This window comes from Teleopsis dalmanni, chromosome 1 (assembly GCF_002237135.1).
Source record: "Teleopsis dalmanni isolate 2A chromosome 1, ASM223713v2, whole genome shotgun sequence".
NCBI lineage: Eukaryota > Metazoa > Arthropoda > Insecta > Diptera > Diopsidae > Teleopsis > Teleopsis dalmanni.
Genome location: NC_051846.1, coordinates 467,610 through 490,164, shown reverse-complemented (window position 1 = coordinate 490,164; position 22,555 = coordinate 467,610). Strand labels below are relative to the sequence as shown.

Sequence of the window (22,555 nt, the reverse complement as noted above, 5' to 3'; positions counted from 1 at the left end):
AAAATTCAATTAATTAAAATAATATAGAAATGAATTTTTGTTGTTGTAGTTCAGTACTGTTCGAAAAAACCTCTTTATGAAATATACTAAGTTTCTATTAAATATAATAGTCACGTCCGTCTGAAAAATTTGACGTTAAATTACAACTTATTTCTATAATGCAGCAAATACTTCCTAAGTGTTAGCAAAGATGCTGCTACTGCACAAATCAACCTTTAACAGCCTTATTACATATTTTTATTTTAAGTGATTTTAGGATGCTCTCATAACTAAAAATTTTTTAAAACATTTAACACAATACCGATATTTTTAAATTTTTTCTTTTGTCATAAAACCCACATAAATGGACTTCTACAAAATAATACACACAAACATGTTTAAAAAACGATTTAAAACAATTTTTTTTTAGCAAAGCTCAGTACAATTATCTGCGCACTTTCCAACACTGCACCATTTCAGAGCAAACAAACTTTTTAAGCAGCTAAAAAGTTCAGTAGTATTTTGCGCCTCTCAGAGATTATAGTTTGTGTCGGCAACCGGAAAAGTTTTAAACTGTAAAGTTGCAAATTATTTTTAAGTGCAAATTTCTTAGTATTGTGTTAATTTGAAACGTAAAGTGTTATAATAAATCTATATATACATATACATAATGGCAGCTCAAACAATTTTATTTGATTTTACTGTGGACACGGAAAAAACGTCCGATCCAAAATCACGACAGGAAATAGCAAAATTGTTACGCAGTGAATTGGAGCACATTTTCCCCCAACTGGAGCTCGCTTACCAAATGACAATGGATGATGGTTACTACTGTGTATTGGCCGAAAATAAGGAAACTATTATCACGTGCCGTATATTTAATCAGGGCTTAGTTACTATCAATGTTGAATATTACTTGGAGGAAGGCAAGGAACCAATAATGTCCTTCGATGTAAGTATTCGAAATAAAAAAACAGATATCGAATGCTTTGAATTAAGAGAATAACGTTTATGTTGCTGACTTTAAGTTGAACTCAATATATTTTTTTTTAATTATATTTTTATATCATTATATTATAAAGATAATTTTAATATTTACGTTGTACGTCATTGAAAAAACATTAAATCACATTTCAACTCAAAAAAATAAATATGCATGATAGCGAGAAATCCTTTTTAAAATAATTAAAATAATTGCAAAAGTTTGGCTTCCTATTTTTTTTATATATTTTTATATATACATATATATGTGAATATTTTTTTATTTATCATTTCTTATTTCATTGCCAATGGTAAAAAATTGATTTTTCCTTCTTCAAGTGTCAAGGTGTCTGGTGCTCCAACAGTGCTGCCGCCATATGATATACATTATTTTATGTACGAAAGTTTCGCTGGTTGTGTGATTGTGTGTGAGTGTGTGTGTGTGTGCGTTTGATTTATTATTTAATGGGGGCTAGGCTAAGTGGATGCAGAGTCACTCGGTCGGCTTCTGGTAGATAAGGGTGTTTTGCATATGTTCTGTGTTCTGAAAGTGTTAAATTTTTATAAAAACATTTTTATGCTCGATTTGTGATTTTGCAAAAAATTTTATTTTATTTGTTTTTTTTTTTGAAAAGTTTTTTTTTACTATAAAATTTCGTTACACATGTTTTGACAACAACAAAAACTCATATTTTATAACTGCAAGTGACTAACGAAGCACTGCACTGGCATATTTTATTTTATTATTTTTTTAATGGGAACATTAAACACTTATTTATATATGTTTTACAATTAAAAAAAATACTACACAGCCATTAAAATCTATACAAAGAACATGAATAATTCAATATGCACTCGGAATGGGGTATCAATTTACGATTTTAGAGGAGAACAGATGTTATAAGATTTCGCGATAATATGCATTCAATTGCGAAATCGATTTCATAATTTTTTATAATTTTTGAATAGAAGAAAAATATTCCATTACCTAACATCACCAGCGAAAGCAAGCGGTAGGCCGGAAAAGAATACACAGTATTTCATTGCTTAGCGCATATCGTTGTCAGGCTGTGAGGTACATTTTCCAGAAAGTCTTATGCGTTCTTGACTAATGACGTTTTCGATTAATAAATCTGGAGAAAAATTATTTTCATTTGAGATTGTTAAATCTGAGGCAAAATATATAACACTCGAGATTAATTGATAACACCCTAGATATTTTCCCAGCGTAGCAAAATTACCCTAAAACTAACAGCTGTTTTATATGATCTGACAGATAAATTATGATTTAATTCGATATATGTATTTGTGAAAAATATATATACCACTTACAAAAATTACACTATGGGCCATGTTATGTAGAGTGTCTCGGGCACGGCAAAATTGGTTCTTTCGAGGTATGCCGAAAATGCATATTATGTGGAGTGTCACATCAGTATTACCTACTTCGTATTTTTACAATGTTTTGGTACTTTTTGGTTGTGCCTAAATTTAAAAGGCAATGTATATATGCTCAGTATCAATTTGCCACCATAAATAACTAGCAAGAAGAAATTTATAGAGGCTCTAATAATATTAATTTATTATTATATTACCTTATAATAATTGTTAACAGTAGTTACAAAATCATACGCGTTTCCTTAAAATCGGAAAGTATGGTAATTAGATTATTAGTGGTTTATAAAATAGGCTGTTATGCTTACTGCCATTTTTTCTCTAAAACGTATTAAAATTGTAGTAATTTGCGCAAATTCTGAAATTTATTACTAAACTGCTTTGCCTTAGTGCCGAGGCACAATTACACCGGCTCTCATGCTGGAATTTGAACTGACATATTGTTTTTTCTCTCTCTAAGAATACTCGATTGGGCAACAAAATTTGACAAAACGAGAATAAATCTAGATTGAATCCAGATATAATAATCGAAAAATGAGTAATAAATAATAAACAATATTATATATTCATATTTATTGGACAACAAAATTTGACAGATCAAAAGTAAATCTAGATTGTATCCAGATATAACAATCAAAAAATGAGTTTTAACCAATAATAAACAATAATGTATATACATATTTATATATATTATTATTAGTGTGTTTATCGATTTAAATAAAATATTTCTTGGTGAAGTAACGAATAAAATTGTCTGAGAAGTCCATTCAATCGTTTATCGATCTACTCATTTTTATCTAATTTTTTTTCTAAAAAATTAATTTTAAAATAATAAATAATAATAATTTCTGAATTTCATTTGGTTCATTCAAACTAATTTTTGAGGGACAATTTCAAAAATTAATTAATTTTGAAACGCTATAATTTTCAAAGTCATTGAAGCACAAATTATGTAACAAACTAAATGATGCTTTATAGATAAATCAAAAGCTAAAGCATAACTTCAGCTACTTTTTTAAGATAAGAGAAAATTTTTTAACTGCTGATTTTTTTTTATTAACTTTACTTTTCACTTGCTATTCAATTAGAATTTTTGAAAAATTATAAAATGAATCATATATGAATCACATATTATGAATCACATAATTAAGTAATAAGTGTATGAACGCTTAAGTTTAAACTGAATGAAAATATATATTATATATAATGTGATTTTAAACACCATACGAAATTTTACACAGTGAATCAAATTGCTTGTTATAGATACATCTCCATTTGAATTTTTTTATATATGTGTACCAATATTTTTATAAGTTGGGTTGAGTGTTAAAGTTTCTGAACTAACATATAAAAAAGATCTTATTTTTAGTAAAACTTGGCTTATTAATAATAAAGTCAAACTTTAATACATTGTGCTATGATTTGCCAAGACGTTCAAAATAAATTCCTGTTTTGGCAATCTATTGTCTATCCTTTTAATATTTACAAACTTACAACAGAATTGTATTGAAATATTTATTACTTATTGCTACTACTATAACTTAGAGTTTCATTAAATAATATTTAACTGGTGATATTATTTCTACAATATTTAATATTATTTTAACAATATTTTATATTTATAGTAGTTGTGTGAGTTCTGTTTTTTTAATAAAATAGAGAATTTATGTAGAGGACTGTATAAAAATAAAAACAAAAACTAATATACAATTTTGTTAATTTTATTCACATAAGTCTTTTCAAAAAACAGAAATATTTGATATTATTTTAATAATATTCAATACTATTTTAACAATGTTCAAAACCATTTTAACAACACAATATTATTTTAATTTTTTATTTATTTTAATTATTTTAATAATATTTAATATTATTTTAAGAATATTTATTATGATTAATATGAATAATATGATAGGAGGAGAGATTAATACTGTATAATGTCGAAGACAAAAATTATTGATGAACGTTTGTATATTGAAATACAATAAACTTTGCTCGAGCTTTGGATTTCATTTAATTCTACTAAGACTTGAGTAAATGCATTATTATTATATATAATAATACTTAATCGCTTTATAGATGACATTAGGATGGTTATTAACACTGAATTGTAGTTTGTTAACAATGATGAATGTCCAACAATAGATACAATGATTTAAATTCATAATGTTCGGTTTTTTATTAAACATACTAATGTCACATATATAGCGATGAAGCGTTATTACATGTTATAATAATGTATTCAAAAATGATGACTTGTTTCAATATTACATACATAATTTAATTATAATATTTTATAATTTTAGATTCTGTAGTCAGTACTCTGAGCTCTTAATATTATTAAGTAAATAATGTCTTAAGTGTTCGAGCCGTTACCCATTCATATTAGCAAGTTTGTTGAAGGACAACAAACTTTTTCTAATTTGCTTTTACAAAACCCAATCAATATATAGTTTCTTGTTATTTAAAAATTTCTTTTATTTTTAAGTTTAACAATAAAAAATAAAAAAAATTGTTATGTGAAAGTTATCTATGAACGATAAGATTAAGATTAGCGTATGACTTCAGCCAACGTTACCGACTCCCATATTACTTCTCGCACATTTGTCTGCTTAACCCCTGGATTTTTATAAAATATGTGCCAAAACTTAATAATTTTTTTCCTTTTTTTTATCTTTACGTCGTGTCCAAAAAAGAATCAAAACAAAAAGAAATCACGTGTAGAATTTGTAGATAGAAAAGACAACAAAAACAACGTCAAAGCGTATGTGTGTATGTGTGTGTGTAAGTTTGCCGGTGTTTGCTCTTAAATATTTATGTTGTTGCTGTTGTTGGTGTTGTTGTTATTATTGTTTTTTGTATGAACGAAGATAAGAAAACTTTTAGCGGCGTTTTTTTTTTTTTTTTGTTAAATTTGCACTTTGTTTTTTTTTTCTATTAAATTTTATGTGTCAAATAGACTTTCAAAAATAGATAGAACAAAATTAAAAATTTGACAATTTATCGGTCAAAAAACTTAGCAAATGTGCAAATATATTGAAGTTAAAGTTATAAAGGAAAAGTATAATTAGGTCGTGTGCGAGTACGAGTAAATTGCGGTAAAGTAAACTAAAATTTCCTTAAAATTTTTATCATTTATGTAAATATTATTTATTTATTTATTGCTGTTATTTATTATTTTTGGTTAAAAGTTTTTAAATTTATTTATTTATTTTTTAAAGATCGTATAAAATGTTTACAATGGTAACACTTAATTTTTATCTAATTTACTCTATTCGAAATTCTGGTAAATACCAACATTCGCTGCCATACCGACGTAACTTACTATTTCCCTTAATTTATCATCAATTTACACTCGCACACGGCTTTAATAAATTAAAAGTGTTCATACTTATATAAAAATAATTAACAGTTTATATACAGAAGTTTGTTAAGCAAATATTATAAAATAAAATTACACATCTATTTATTACTCATTTTTCTTATTATCATTAAAAACAGACGATGCAATGCACTGCAATATATCAATTATTCTCTCTTTTATCCTTATCTCCCAGTGGAGCATAGGGCCTCAAATTATTAAATTATTAATTATCAATTATTAGGTTGGGCAAAAAGTATTCGGCGTCTTCATGACCGCTTAAAATTAAGATAAAGTAGTTAGTTACATCTTTTAAATCTTTTTTGAATAACAAATGACAAATTGATTGATTTTTGTTGAATGTTTTATTTGGTTTATGGTATTTGATAAAAAGCAAGTCAGTGTCTGGAGCACTTTTAGACAAGAATGACTGTGAGTTAATCACTACAATGACTAATTAGATGTTATCGAGTCATACAGGTAAAATTATAAAAGTATATTTTGAAGTCTAACATAGCTTTCTGGCGGAACATAGATTACACTATAATGGGACGTTATTATTGGAACCCACAGAATTAAACCACTTAAAGGCTTTGTCTTTTACAGATTTTAAACCTATTCAATTCTTGAGGTTTAGTTTATTCACTTCTGACACACCAAAGTTTTATTTAACATTTTAAAATAATATTCTGATAAGTTTAATGTTTTTTAATAATGGATGAAATAAAGTGTGTAATACGGAGCGATTATGAGAACCCACAGTGTTAAATAATTTAAGGGATCTGTCTTTGACGCACTTTTTAATCCCTTCAATTGTTATGTCTTTATTTATTTACTTCTGACATACCAATGTACTTCTATCACACGTCTTAAAATATTATTCCGGTAAGTTTGTTATTTCCGAATGGTGGATAAGGCAGCATTTCCCATATGACAACACACAATCATAAAGTAGTTTCGATCATTTCTATAAACTGGTTGTCGTTGCACTCCAATTAATACTAGATTTGAACAACCTTTGTTTTTTAAAGATATGTTATTCGAATGTACTCGCCTGACCCGCTTCCTAGCTATACCCATAGCGCATACATAACAACATAACATAAATTAATAAAAATAAAAAAGTTTATGATTTTTTGTAAGGACATTTAATCGTTTTTAACTCTCAGAAAAATTTTATCTAATATTAAAAATATATATATTTTTAAAAAATAAATATAAATGCTTCCATTGAAGCATTTAATAAATGCAATTGCCATGAACATTCTCTTTTCTCTGATTAACATATCATCGAAATAACGATTTCTATAAGATTGAAAAAATACTAATAAGTGAGTAGTTACTGATTTATTAAAAAACTGAAGACGAGCCATGAATAGTATTTAAAATCTATAGTATTCGCGTCTATAGTATTCGCAAAATCTGTTTATCAAAGAAGCTCTGTATTTGTACACATTGTGAAATCGTTACATATATGATATATCGTAACAGATGAAGAAAAGTGGATCATATACGAGTATCATAAAGTTGTAAAGAAATAATTTTGTCCCAAAAAGATAAAGCTAAGGAGGTGTGTGTTATGTGTTTAATAGGACTGCAAAGGTTAATTCCTTTGTGACCAACTACCACCTTGTCAAACTTTTGATTTGTACTTTCACTACCGGCAAATAAAGAATAAAAAAAAATAATATTACAGAACTTTAAATAACATTATTTATAATTTTTCTGATTCCTTTCATTTTCTTAAATATGATATATATACATATAGATATATGTACTTATGTATAGAAATACTTATATATGATATGGACTGGTGCCAAATATAATAATTTGCTGTCTCGATTCATTTCTAGAAAGTACAAAATATTTCAATATTTTTTTCAAAGAAACGATAAACTGCATGTTTTTGTTGAAAGCTTATAATTAATTTTTTTATTTTATCAACAAACTTTTGTTTATTTAAAAATTTATCTAAAAACAATAACTTACAATAATAAATATAAGATGTCATAAGCTTTCTGAGCTCGTAAAGCAAAAATTTAATTTTCAAGAAAATGCTTAGGAATATTTTTTCAAATTAAGTCAAGTTTTTACAATTTGTCTGAGATATTTTTATTAATATTTTTAATTCAAGTCTGTGTACATATAGAAAATTGAATTTGAGCCCAAGTTATTAAACGAAGATATATATTAAGAGAACTTTGTTTATAATGATTAAAAGCGCTCCCATTAAAAATCAAATATTGCAAAAGACATTAAATAAATGAAACTTGGCTTTGTTGAAGCTCTGATACTCTTCACACAAAAGTTGGACTATTAACAGATAGTTACTATTTACTTATACGATTTTTTTATCTATATCCAAATACATTTTATTTGGATCTATCTATAATTCATGTACCATAAAATTTCAATCGATTAATTAAGAGATTAATTAACATGTTAATAGATAGAGATATAGACAAACAGATTTAAGTCACCTCATATACAAATTGAAGCCTGTGGTATATTTATCCATTCACTAAGAAGAACTTTTTTGCGAATATAAACACTGTCACTTTTTAAAATCGATCTGAGTTATTAAAATGTCTAACATTGACAACTCGAAAAAGTTTGTTTCAAGAGAGCATGTAGATCACTCCATGTCCATGTTCAAAATAATTTAAAGTTATCTATCAGACATTATGGAGTAGCGCCTACTTTATGTGATAGTGTAAAATCTTGTTGATCTATTCTCTCTCTGGTTTTTTAGAACATGCCGCAGATAGTCTCAATTTATTTATACATATATACTTTAAATGCAATGAACTAAATTATATTAATTATACTATCATACTGAATGCAATAAACTACGATAGCCCTAAGCTAAAAACTAACAAAAAATATATATAAATATAATATCCTGGTAAAAATGGGTTTAATCGAATCCCTAATGCCATATATTAACTTATTTAAGGGGATAGTAACATCAAATACTCCATATCTCTGATTTGCATACTACAGACCTTTTGACAGAACATGAAAAACAGTTGAATGTGTATTATTGCAACCACATCTTGTCGGCTCCTGTCTTTACATCAGGTGTATATGCGTTCGACTTGTATGTCCTGGACGAATTCTCAGATATTAATTATATTATTTATATTGAATCTGTACTTGAGGTACTTTGAAACTGTCTGCACTATTAACCCGATACCAACCACTTGTTTTATTCCAAATGAGTCTTTTTTTTTTTTGGTATATATTTTTAATACACCTCCTTTTATTTTTGCTGATCAAAGTTCTCAGTTTTCAATTGCAGCCGCTTCATAACCACCGACATTCACATTGATGTTACTACTGTTGCAAACACTAGCCATAGATCGTCAAGTTTAGCTAGATCTTTGTCCTTTGAAACTGAATAAATCGATGGACTATATTTATACATACATTTGCATAAGCTATATGCAAATATTTTAAAGATTTAATTAGTTAAAGTATAAGGGGTGCCACGATTTGAAAACAGATTTTAGTAAAGTCGCCTATTCTGAGCAAGATTTCTCATTACGCTATATACCGTTTTAGCTTAGTTCTTGAGATATGGATGTTTAAGGTTGTTATAGCAAGAAACATTAATTATACTAAGAAAAACCACATGTTTTAACTGGTATATGCAATTTTTACTGGTATAAGTAGACGTGCCAGATGGCTTTACTCTTGATATCTAAGGGACTAAGTAATATCGGCATATAAAGTTGTGGAAGAAATTGCTCAAAATATGTGACTTTTTTATTTTCGTTGTGGAATCAGAGCGTCTCAAGAATAGGAATCTTTTAAACAGAGTAATAGATAGAGTAATAGAGTAATTGATTAAATTTTATTATTTAATTATAAATAATTAAATAATATAAATTAAATAATTTTTATTATTTAATTGATATCTTTTTTTCTTATTATTTATTTGTGAATTAACACTAAAATTAATTTTAAAGTTATTATTACGAATAAGGAGCTGAACTACTAGGTCTTTCGTCCTATATCTTCTCTATTATACTTATGTGTATATGGCTCATTGTTTCATTTATGGTGAGGGACTTCAAACACTAGCTAAGTGCTTGACTTTAAACTAATTTATTGAATTTGTATCTGAGTCTATTTTAAACTGTTGCAATAATAAATTATTAACTTGCCCGGCACTTTATATTAGTATCTTTAAATATATTTTCTCTTTGTAAGTGTGTTTTACTTTCCCTTTTTCGTATAAATGAAATGTAATTTTATTATTTTATTTCTTTTGCAACTTTGTTGAAATTTTATTTCTAAATTTAAATTAAAAATTTTTTCCTATTTTCGCAGTTTTTATTTTTTTTTATTTTTTTCTCATTTGAATTGTTGCAAGAATGAACACAATTTGGCTGACTAAAAATTCCTCAAAACCATTTGAACAAAATTAAAGCAAAAGTGCAGTCAGTGTTTGTCTGACTCAGAAATAACCAAATAAATCAGTGCTAAATACGGAAAATACTAGGTTAGCACAAATCGCCGCCGTACATGGGTCTTCCTAGATATTTCGAAAAAGTGCAGATTCATGTCAAAAATTTCTCAATACAAATTCCTTCACAGTTGCATCGTCGTCAGTTGTCAGTCGTCACAGTCGATTTTTTGATTTTTTGATTTTTTTCTCATTTGCTTCAATTATATTTATTTATAATTTATTCGTTGATTTCTATTAATTAAAATTAATTTAAAATATATTTATTATTCTTGCTGTTACTGTTCTTATTGTTATTGTTATTGTTATTGTTATTGTTATTGTTATTGTTATTGTACTCTATAAATATTACAATTGCAGACCATGCGCACAATGGAACTTATTTTGCGTCAGAAATTAGAGTCAGACCGTTCAAAGTATTTACCGCCGATTAAACGTGGTGGATATATTGACATATACATGACTAGCTCAGGTCAGCCTAAGAATTAAATAAAATGGAGTTTTTATTGTATTTATAAATTAATTAATTAAATTAAGTTAAATCCTCAGTATTCACATTTTTTTAGATTGTAAATCAAACTTCCTTTACGATTTTGAGGAATTTGCTGCTAAAACGTTTTGTAATTTAATGTTTTTAAAAATATTTTAATTTGTTTTCATTTTTAATTCAATTCGATTGTATGATTTTGGCTAGTTCTTACATTGTTTTTTATATTAATTATAGATTTCTTTGAAACTATTAAACTCCATTTTACACTAATGTACGACAATGCCGCCAAAAACCGATCTATCAATATCATTTATAAGCTTATTTACACTAATTTGTATGCAAGTTCCAAATATGAACCCCATAGTTGCCTCTCCATTTCATGCCTTTGTAAGATTTTTAAGCAACCAATTTTCATGTAAGATTGCATGTAAGATTGTTCTAAAAAATTCATTATTTTTTAATATTGGATACTTGACTTCTTTGCTTTATATACTGCAAAGATCGTGTGAATATAAATTCAATTGTGCGATTTCATTTCATCTTGGAATTTTGCTTAGTATGCATCCTTAATATGTTTATCTTGATATTTATATTTTAAATCTATTCATTCAAATATTAAATAAATTAATAAATTTTTAAAGGCTCAATACTTTTTATTTAATTATCATATAAGATATAAAGCAATACAAGGCAAATCAAACCGAATTCAACAAAATTATATCATACAAATTTTCAGAAAAATTTGATTATATATGCAACTTTTCCTTAACTTGCTGTGTTTTTGTTTATAAAATCTCCATATAATTTTCGTTTTTTATAACAAATTATCCATTCTATTCGTTTCAATTCCCAAATCCAAGCTAACATCAAATATAATTCCAATCCTAGTACTATTTCTAATCACGATTAATCTTATTATCTGTATTCTTATTCTAGTCCTTATAAATTATTATGCTAACATTATTCATAATGCCAATTCTAGTACTATTTCTACTCACGATTCTTCTTATTTTCTGTATCCTTAGGCTAATCCTTATAAATTCTTATGCTAACATTAATCATAATTCCAATCCTTGTACTATTTCCAATCACGATTCTTCATATTATCTGTATTTTTATTCAAATCCTTATAAATTCTTATGCTTACATTAATCATAATTCCAATCCTTGTACTATTTCCAATCACGATTCTTCATAATATCTGTATTTTTATCCTTATAAATTCTTATGCTAACATTGGTCATAATTCCAATCCTAGTACTATTTCTAATCATCAGTCTTCTTATTTTCTGAATCCTTATGCTAATTCTTATAAATTCTTATGCTAACATTAATCATAATTCCAATCCTAGTACTATTTCAAATCATGAGTCTTCTTATTTTCTGTATCCTTATGCTAATCCTTATAAATTCTTATGCTAACATTAGTCATAATTCCAATCTTAGTACTATTTCTAATAACGATTCTTCTTATCCTTATCCTAATCTGTAACGCTAATCATAATCATAATCTAAAACTCAGAAATAATAAATTATTAAAGAAGCGTAAAACACTCTTCATATATATGTCATTAATATAGGTATATTATTTATTCTGACGTCACTTTTCATCACCATAAAATCCTAATAATCATTTATAAGCACATAAATGCCCAAGCACTAAAAGAGCAAAAAAGCTTCTATGCATGTATGAATAAATTTATTTTCCATTCTTGCTTCACGCATCAAATTAAAATAATAATTCTTATCCAAAAAATTGTAAATATAGGGTTATCCATTGTGTGGAATTGTAAAAATTTTTCCTTCAAAATATTGTACTCCCCATGAGACTTTTGGAATCTTTTAGAGATTTTGTTATTAAAGCAGTATTGTAAATTCGGTACAACAAAATGGATCAACTTTTACATACCCATATATTTAGATCTTTGAAAGTATGCAAATATACTTTCAACCTCGGTAAATCCTAATAGTAATTATAATTAGAACCCGAATCAAATTTATAGTCTCAAAGGCAGAATATAAGAAAATTGTGCTATATGTATATGAAGGGTATTATGCCTGATCACTTCTCTCATCAATCTTTTATAATCCTAATCCTATAGTTAAATCCAATTCTTAGCCTCAATATTAATAATAGCAAGAGGAAAAGTTTGTGTATGCATATTAAAGAGTATTGTCTCTCCTCACTTGGGAACCTTTTCGGATCCTAATAGCAAATATAATAATATACCGGAAAATAACAAATTATTCTTTTCACATTGAACTGAAGATTTTGCTTTGATCGTTTTATAAATCTAAATTTTAATCCAAAAAAGAAGTATAAAAAATCAAATATATATTTCGGTTTATATTTCGGAACTGATTGATATATATTCAAAATTCTAGGATATATTGAAATCAGTTGTAATATTTTAATTTGCTATTTTCTTTTCATCGGAAAGATATAGTACTATTACTACAAAATCAGTACATGAAAATACAGTATGTCAAGGAAATGTTTGCCAATTATTCTAAATTATCTAAATTATTTTATGTATTATTATTTTTACTGCTTTGCTATATGTAATTAAAAGAACAAAATCATATATTCTATGTAAATATTTATGTTATTTGAGCGTATTATCGTTTTGTAAACATTTTTTTGAAAAAATATATTTAAGCAAAAATAAAAAAAAAATCATTACATAAAATACTATACGTAACATTTTTTGTTTTTAATTGTAAAAAATTATTTTTAATTTAAATAATATATATATAATTTTTATTCATATCTCTCTGTCTCTATTTCAATATCATCATCAACACCACCAAAAAAAACCACAACTCCACTACCACAATCACTGCGACTTTATCTCAAATTCGAATCAAATCAAATCAAAATTTAATATAGTCATCCAAACGTCTTGAAAATACCATAGCCAAGAAATTGAAAGTATTATCTGGACAAGTATTACCCGCATTGAAACGTGGCGATGTCGCTAGGTATTTTCCATCATCAGGTAAACAAGCCTTTTAATTACTTTTATTTTTCTACAATTTATTATTTTTATAATTATTATTTATTATTGCAATGCATATTTTGAATTAAGCTTTTTTAAATTAAATTATAAAAATGCACTTATTATGCTTAATTTTTATATATGTTTTAATTTTAGTTAAAGCAAAAATAATGAGTTCGAATATATTAATTTCTTCGAGTTCGAAAATTTATTTTGCACTAAATTTAAATTTAAATAAATATACATTAAAACATTGCAATACTATATATAAATTGAAGACAATATTATATGTTGGGAAATATATATTTACTATTAAAGTATTTCTATAATCAAAGATAATGGTATATTGCTTTTATTCAAGGTAGATGTTACGTCAGTACAAATTAGTATAGAATCTAGTTTACAGAGTTTTATTGTCTCTTTCGTATTTTACATGATAATTCATACTAAATTATTTTCAAATAGTTATTCTTAATTCTTAATGCTATTAGAAATCGCTCAATAAGTCGTGTAACTGACACACAGATGACTCTGCCATTATCAACCCCATATGATGTTTATGAAGTACCAACCTTCAAGAGACTATGCGTAAAATTTTATGACATTTCGATTAGTCAGAAAAAAGTGACAGCCATTTAAGTGAAACTACTTTTGTTATTTTCAAAACAATGGATTCAAAACAATTTCGCGTGTTAATTTATCATTGCTTCTTGATGAAAAAAAATACTGTACAAGCTCAGCAATTGCTTCAAAAGTGTTATCCGGACTCTGCTCCATCGAAAGGAGACATTTGTTATTGGTTTGCTGAATTTAAACGTGATCGTACAGACACCGATAATGGTGAACGTTCTGGTCGTCCAATTGAGGTGGTTACTCCAGAAAACATCAAACAATTCCAAAAATTTATTATATCTGATCGTAAATTGAAATTGCGTGAGATAGCTGAGACCGTAAAGATATCAGAAGGTAGTGTGATTACAACTCATCTGCATGAACTGCAGCCGGTGAACAACGTCCGAAGCGTCCAAAGGCACAACAGTCAGCTGGGAAGGTTATGGCTTCAGTATTTTGGGATGCACATAGTATAATCTTCATTGACTATCTCGAAAAGGGAAAAACCATCAATAGGAACTACTACACGGCATTACTTGATCTTTTGAAAGCAGAAATTGTGAAAAAACTACCGCAAACACAATGCAACATGTCACAAGTCAATAAAAACAATGGCAAAATTGCTTGAATTAAACTTCGAATTGTTTCCTCATCCCCAGCGACTACTGGCTATTCGCTGATCTCTAAAAAATGCTCGTCAGTAAGAAATTTATCTCAATTGAAGAAGTAATTGCTAAAACTGAAGCCTATTTTGAGGTAAAAGGCAAATTCTTTTACAAGCACGGTATCAAGAAGTTAGAGATGCGTTGAAATGATTGTATTGCCTTTGAAGGAGAAGGAGATGAAGGAGATGAGTAAAATCGATTTTTGGTAGAAAAAAATTGTTTTTCTTAGTTAGTCACTCGACTTATTGAGTGATGTGTTCTATGTTAGTAAAAAATGTACCTATTTGATTCATTAGCTTGTATGACGTCTTTATCAAAATTTAAACCTATCTACATAAATCCACTTAAATCACATGTCAAATTCTCTTTAAATGCTAAAACAGAAGTATCTGGAGTAGCTGTATGGTCTGCCCAAAAGGTCTTTTCATAAATTTTTACCCGCTTTACTATTCCAAATAAATTTCTGGTTACAGAGCATAAAAGTTTTAATTACAAATATCTATATAATAAATATATTAATAATAGACAAAAATTATGATAGGCAACTATAGTATACTGTCATCCAATTTTCGTCATTTCTACAAATGTTTAAAGACCCTTTATAAAAATTATATGTGCTAAATGTTACTCATCTATTTCAAAATCTTACATTCTAGTTTCCATTGCAAGTATAGTCATTGGTAGATTTATTCGTCTCATCGAGGTGTTTAAAAATATCTATGTACTGTAATTTATATAGTGTCTAATTCACTACATACCAGTAAATGTGATATACCAGATTAGCAGGATATAAAAATATTAATGATTACACTGTGATATATGAAATGCTCAAACCTATATTTAAGCATTTATTATATTGAAAATAAATATACATTTGCTTTGACCATTCAATAAGAGATTTTCTAACCTAGGGACTATAATAGTACATTAATTTTGTGCTATTATAGTATAGAAAGCAACTATTTTCCTCTCAGAAGATTTTTTTCGAAATTGCTGAACATTTTAACGTATAGCCACAGATATGTAGATAATGCTATCTACATTATCTAAATGTAGATAAAAGATATAAAATAACAATATTTTAATAATAGTACATCCATAATCGCTTAAATTTATTAAAATCTCTTTAATATTCGAACTCATTATTTTTTGCAATAAATAATTAAAGAGCCTCTTTGTTTTCTGATATCAGAGTATGATGTTATTATTGCTTTTGTTGAAATGAATAAAATTCATCACATTAAATTAATTAAATATTTTTTTAAATAGTAAATAGTTAATTGTTTGTTATTTCAAGAGAATTTTGTATGAAATTTTGTATGTTTTGTTGATAAAATTTTTTAATAATTAAACAATATTTAAATATTTATTATAATACATATTTTGCCTAAAAGTATACTTTGAATTTTCTTTACATTACACTATATCTCCCATCATTGTTTTTCCTTTGAAAGCTCTGTTGCTGAATTTCGATTTTTAAAATCGAAATAATATAAATAATTAATTTTATAATGTATAGTCCTACATATTGAAAGAAATCTTTAAAAATATATGCTTTATATATTTCTCAAAACATAACATTACATTACAACATCTCATATCATTGCTTTCCCTTTGAAAGCACTCGCTGTTGCTGAACTTCGATTTTTAATTAAAACTTATTTACGATATATTGGTTACTTATTGATAAAAATCTATTAAAAATATAACATACATATATTTCAACAAAAACCTAAAAACTCGTCTATTAGTAATACTTAAGTAATAAATCCAATAAATTCCCCATATTGGTGATTTAAGTTCATTGTGAGGAATTAACCTCCAAGACTACCTTACGCGTACTCTATCATTTCATTTATATATTAACAAATTTGGGGATTTAATTAAAAAATATTAAAAAGAAAAAAAAATGTACTAAAAGTTTCACGCAAAACATTTTAACAAAACAAAACGTTTAATTTCATATATTTTTCCTTTATGACCTCACCTTGTACTGACTTTAAGTGCTACAAGAACAATTGTATCCTACTAACCTACTTTCAACACTCAAAGCAGCAAACCCATCCTACAAACTGCAACCCTAGCCCACATCTATTTCGATTGTTCCATGGTCATACGTCATGTCCTTGAGGCTGTGTCATTTTTTTAATTTTGCTGAATGTTGACAGATTTACGTTATGAAACCCACGCACTTTGCCTTGGGAAACAATAAATTTTAATTTCTTTAAATATTGTTTAAAATATTTAAGTTTTTTTATCAGAAAAAATATTCTTTAAGTTATATACATTATGTACATTTGTGTATGTATGCCTTAAGTATATTCTATTGTGTAAAATTCTCGATGTCTATTATATACTTTTAATATCCCAAAGATCTAAATGTATTGTTATTAAGGATAATTTGTGTTTAAAAAGTTTTATCGTAATTTTAATAATAAATGCTTTTATAGATGAGCGCATCATTGAGTACGACATCGATTCTTTAGTTTATGAGGCACGTTCACCATTTCAGAAGATACAAATACTGCACTCGAAGACACTTGGAAATATGTTAGTCTTAGATGAATTGCAAAGTAAGTGTGAATAACAAAGTAAATGTAAATAATATTTTTTATTTTAAGAAATTTAATATAATTATAACAAGTTTTTAACATCACCAACCATCCTTTAAAAGTCTTTAATTTGTATTTAAATATTTTAATATATTGTAAAAAATTCAGAAGTTACGTATACCCGTATACCATTTACTCTCATTACACTATGTAGATTACAAAAGTCGAAATCGGAAAGTTTTTGTAGTTCCAAAAACCTTCGGGTCTAATTCCTGAGTCTACTCGTCAACCACGACGACAAAGTGCCGTTCATTACTCCCAAAAGTAATCTCACAAATAGATAGTTTTGGCTGTTGTTGTAACCCGTAGAGATTTATGAAGCAGATAACATAGAGGGAATTTCAAATATATTTACATGGGTTAGAATATGGTTAGCCGAAGGATGTATGAGTGAGGAAAGGTTTGTTTAGGATAACGTTGGTTCCAATACCGATCGGGTCTACTTCCCGAAGTAACTCGTCCATTTTGATAACCAGCAAATAACTTTAATAAATTGTATAAATTTTAAAGTTGGTTCTTACTCTAGAAAAGTAGATCGGTTAGATTCAATATTATCCGAAATGTAAGAATGTCAAATAAAAGCGGTTTATCAAAAAATTTTAAAATAATTATCAATTTAATATCTTTAATTTGTTGTTTAATAAGCTTTTTTACTGTTGTGGATTCTGAAATTATACTGGTTCAGAAGTAATTTTTTTTAAACATATCTGGTCACATAACTGAACAATTTGGCCTGTGCTAATATCTCAACAATATGTAATTACCAATGGCACAGATTGAAACCGGGTAATATTTTTTACTACATTGACCTCCTTTGTATCAGGTTATAGATTGCTTAGTGAAATGGGAACCTCTTACTACATCAGAGATCAAGAACTCTTTTTGTATTTGGTTAAAGATTGATTTGTGAAGGGAACCTTTTACCACATCACATGTTAAGAACTCTTTTTCAGAAGGCATTTATTGTGGTAATTCGCTGAGATCTATAGAGCAGATAACATGAAAGGAATTATAATGTTTGTATACATGAGTTCAAATGGGTAGGTGATGATATTGTGAGAGTGGAGGAGATTATTTAGGAGTAAGAATCAATTGAACTCACGTTCAATTGTCCCACACATTGGGACATGAGAAGACATTTAGGTCTTCGTTTCACTAGCAGAATGCTTTCTGTTCATTTAGGAAATTGCATGCGGTTTAAAAAATTTATCAAGGTTAGGAAACTTTACTTTACTGAAACCACCCATCCAGATTCTACTACAATATTTGCTTAATCTTTTTAAAAAAATTATATTTCTTATAAAGAAAATTTGAAAAAGAGTGTAATCTTCCTGCTAAGCTTATATCTTAAGATCACGTATATTCATCTGAAATAAAGTACCTGTCGTACGTCTCTTTCGACCTTAAGTATATATGTTTAACATCATGATTAAAATCTTGTGATATAGATGAATTTAGTATCTTCGAAATTATATTTCAACTTATTTTGTGCTCTTACTTAAAGTCTTAAAAAGAAAAAAACCAGCTATTATAATACATATAGTATGTTATATGTTATAATATGTTCTAACTTATCTGAAAAAGGCATATGCCATTTGTTTCTTTGCTGGTAATTAGCTGTGTCTTTTTTGCTATTTATTTCTTGCTATTTGCTACCAAGTGTAAAACTAATTAAACATAGCTTACACATCACTCTCTTTAGAGTATAGAGGTCTCTTCCTTTAGAAAAATTTTGGTGTGACAAGAAGACTACTTGCTATAGTACACATTTAATATCAAATTATCTAAAAAAGAACTCCTATTCTCTTTGCTTCTTACATTTTTATTGCCAAGGTGTAGCCTTTTTAAGGAAGTCCTAAGGACAATGTTCTTCTACAGAAATTCTATATTGCACTGATTTTTTCTGCGAGAGATAAGCGGCACTTAGTGGTCTGTAAGCTTCGGCGTTTATACAAGCCTCTAACAATAATATTTTGAAGCCCTGAAACTTTGATTAAACTTATCCAATCAGTATTACATTTTCACATTTCTTAATTGATATTTTTGAAAAGACATTGAAATAATTTTATAATAATAAGACTTTGTAGTAACTATAACTGACAAGTTTTTTTAATTGCAGATATTGCAGAATCTGATCTCATTTACACGGAAACTCTAATGGGACGCGGTATTGAAGACTACAAAGACAAAGAAATTTGTATTTTGGGAGGCGGTGACGGTGCTCTTCTCTATGAACTGTTGAAGGAGAAACCGAAATTCGTGGTTATGCTAGAAATTGATGAACTCGTCATGCAAGCATGTAACAAATACCTGAATAGCATTTGTGGGGATGTGCTGGAGAAACGTAAAAGCGATGCTTATGAAATAGTTGTGGGTGATTGCGTGGAATATATGAAGAAATTTATTGCGGAAGGACGCAAATTTGATTATGTTTTTGGTGATCTAACTGACATACCAATATCCGGAGCACCAATTGGTGAGTGCTGGGATTTCATACGCACCATCTTGGAGCATTCATTCAAAATCCTAAAACCAGATGGTAAATATCTGACGCATGGCAATGGCACCAGTTGCATGGAATCTTTAGAGTTGTTCGAAGATCAATTACGTTTGCTTAAGCCGAAAGTAAAATTCACAACTTCAAAGGCTTTCGTGCCATCATTTATGGAAGAATGGCTCTTCTATCAGGTCTCTTTGGCTTGACCAACTAAAGTTTGTCAAATAAATGTAGACTCTCTTAAGCAGCGACGACTAATTTACACTATCAAAAGCGATTCCCTGCAATTGACTAAACATGAAATTAATACAATTGGCACATGTTTTCAATTGTCGGATGCGAACAGTAAATTTATTTCTTCCGCTACACAGTGCAATGCAAACAGTAGTTGTGGATTGACAACAAATGTTGGAAGTCCCCTACCCACACATAGTCGCTTCCTCTACCATGCTATGGTGTCTTAGTGGAAATTTCTTTCATCGCACTCCGCACTAACGTCTTTGTCTTCTAATCCACTATATATTTTTCCACATACACGAACGGCTGTTAGACCAAATCCAAACCAAATATTTAGAACCAATGTTATTATTACTTTAAGTTAGCGGTAAACGACTACCCAGAAACTTTTTATAATTTAAGATTGACCGCATGGAAAATACATTTTAAGAGCCTTTTAGTTTAAAAAAAAGTTTATATATCTAAATTGTTTTTATATAATATTTGGTTAAATAAATACTAAGACATAAATTATTTAAGTTAAAATATTACACACTACAAGGAACGAAAACACACAAATTGTACAAGAATTTACGAAGCCATATTTTATAAAATCAGAAGCGTAAACGTAATTAGTTTAATTATTTAATATTTTTACTGTAATTATGTTTATTTGTAGTTATTATTAAATAATGTTTTCTTTATTTATTTCAATGCAATTAGCATTTACGTCGAAAAAAGCGATAATAGTTAAGAATAAATTTTATTATAGAACTAGTATAGAAGAGGAATGTAATTGCGTTTGTGGAACAAAAAAATTGTACTTAAAGTTTTTAAAACTATTAGTTTAGTTTCAAAATAAAATTAATAAACATAGTCGTACGCATATATTAAATAATTATTTGTTTTAATTCAATGACTCTAAATACATAGACTAATACTACGTTTACATTGTGAGATTAAGAGAACGAGATTAAGTTAAACTGCATTTTTAATCTTCACCGTTTACATTAAATATTGGAGATTAATTTTGACGTTCTTCTTATTGTGTTTTGGTTCGTGCGTTTAATAAATTTCTGTAAATAAAGCATTTAATTAAAATTTTGTATAAAAAATAAATGGTTTTATAACAATAATTTAACAAATTTTAGTTATAATTAAGTATAAAACTATGATTAAACAAATTTAATAGAAATTTCACTCCGAAATTTTCAATGTTTGTTTTGAATAGATTTTGTCATATCACTTTAAGATCGTAAAAACTCTACGACAATAAGACATTTCTTCTAAGATCGTAAAAAAATCTACAACATTGCAGTGTTGCATTGAGAAAAAATCATTATTTTGTAGGAGATTTAAAACTAATCTCGACGAAAAGGAGTTTAATTTTTGTATGGAAAATCTGAGATTAACAACGAAGTTAGTATTTTAATCTCGATTTTTGCTTTAAGCTTCTAAACGCCGTATTAGAAGCTTAAATTAGCGGAACAACCAGTTTAAATTATAAACATGAATTAATTCATTATATTCGCCACCACTGTTTTAAACGCATTTCATTCACAATAGAGTAAAAGACTGCAGCTAAATTGTTGAAGTGAAAGCCGGTAATTACATCATAGAATGACTATAAAATTAGGGTTTGAATTGCTTGCTGAGAATTAGCAAAAGCAACCAAATTTGACTAATGCATAAATATTGACCAATCAATTTTTGTCAAACGACTAATTGCTAATGCATTGCATAAGAAAATGTAAAAAGAATACGCTATTCGCTTATAGCAAAACAGAAGCGTTAGTTGCATAAGCGAGAACGTTGCATATATTCCAAACGCTTAATAGTCAAAAATGTAAAATCGACTATTAGCAAGCAATCAAAATGAAACCAGTTTGCGTTTTTTTGTTGTTGCCAAAGCATATTCTTTTTACATTTTCTTATGCAATGCGTTATGCAAGCAATGCAATTCAAACGCTGTATAAAATTTTATAATTGCTGAAATAATCTGAATTGCACTTTGATTATCATTTATTTATATTAGGAGCCTTATCAGTTATTATCTGCACATATAATCAAATATTTCCTCTTATATTTGCAAATTTAAACAATTGCAAAGAGAGTGTTTAGAGTTGCCAACATAAGACATATAAGACACATAATACTTTAAATTTCTGAAAACTATTTGCCACTAGTCGATTTTTATTTAAAATTTATATATTTAGTGGTTTTAGAAATTTATCAAAAAATTAACATATAAAAATAAAAATAATTTTTATTATTTAG

The 22,555-nt window shown here is 27.5% G+C and overlaps 1 protein-coding gene across 2 annotated transcripts; it reads left to right on the top strand.

Annotated features, from left to right (window-relative positions):
- Positions 1–504: 504 nt before the first annotated feature.
- Positions 505–20,724, top strand: LOC119669539 (spermine synthase). 2 transcript variants are annotated; one of them, XM_038079461.1, is made up of 4 exons: positions 505–931; positions 13,568–13,676; positions 17,404–17,526; positions 19,685–20,724. In XM_038079461.1, the coding sequence occupies exons 1-4, from the start codon at positions 650–652 to the stop codon at positions 20,266–20,268; spliced, it is 1,098 nt and encodes a 365-aa protein (XP_037935389.1). In that variant the 5' UTR covers positions 505–649; the 3' UTR covers positions 20,269–20,724. The 2 variants fall into 2 exon arrangements, with proteins under 2 accessions (XP_037935389.1, XP_037935388.1); XM_038079460.1 differs by lacking the exon at positions 13,568–13,676 and adding an exon at positions 10,548–10,659.
- Positions 20,725–22,555: the final 1,831 nt, after the last annotated feature.

Coding starts and splice junctions, on each gene's coding strand:
- LOC119669539 (XM_038079460.1), top strand. CDS start 650: ATGGCAGCTCAAACAATTTTATTTGATTTTACTGTGGACACGGAAAAA. Junction 10,660..17,403: donor CATATACATGACTAGCTCAG/GTCAGCCTAAGA, acceptor ATGCTTTTATAG/ATGAGCGCATCATTGAGTAC. Junction 17,527..19,684: donor AGTCTTAGATGAATTGCAAA/GTAAGTGTGAAT, acceptor TTTTAATTGCAG/ATATTGCAGAATCTGATCTC.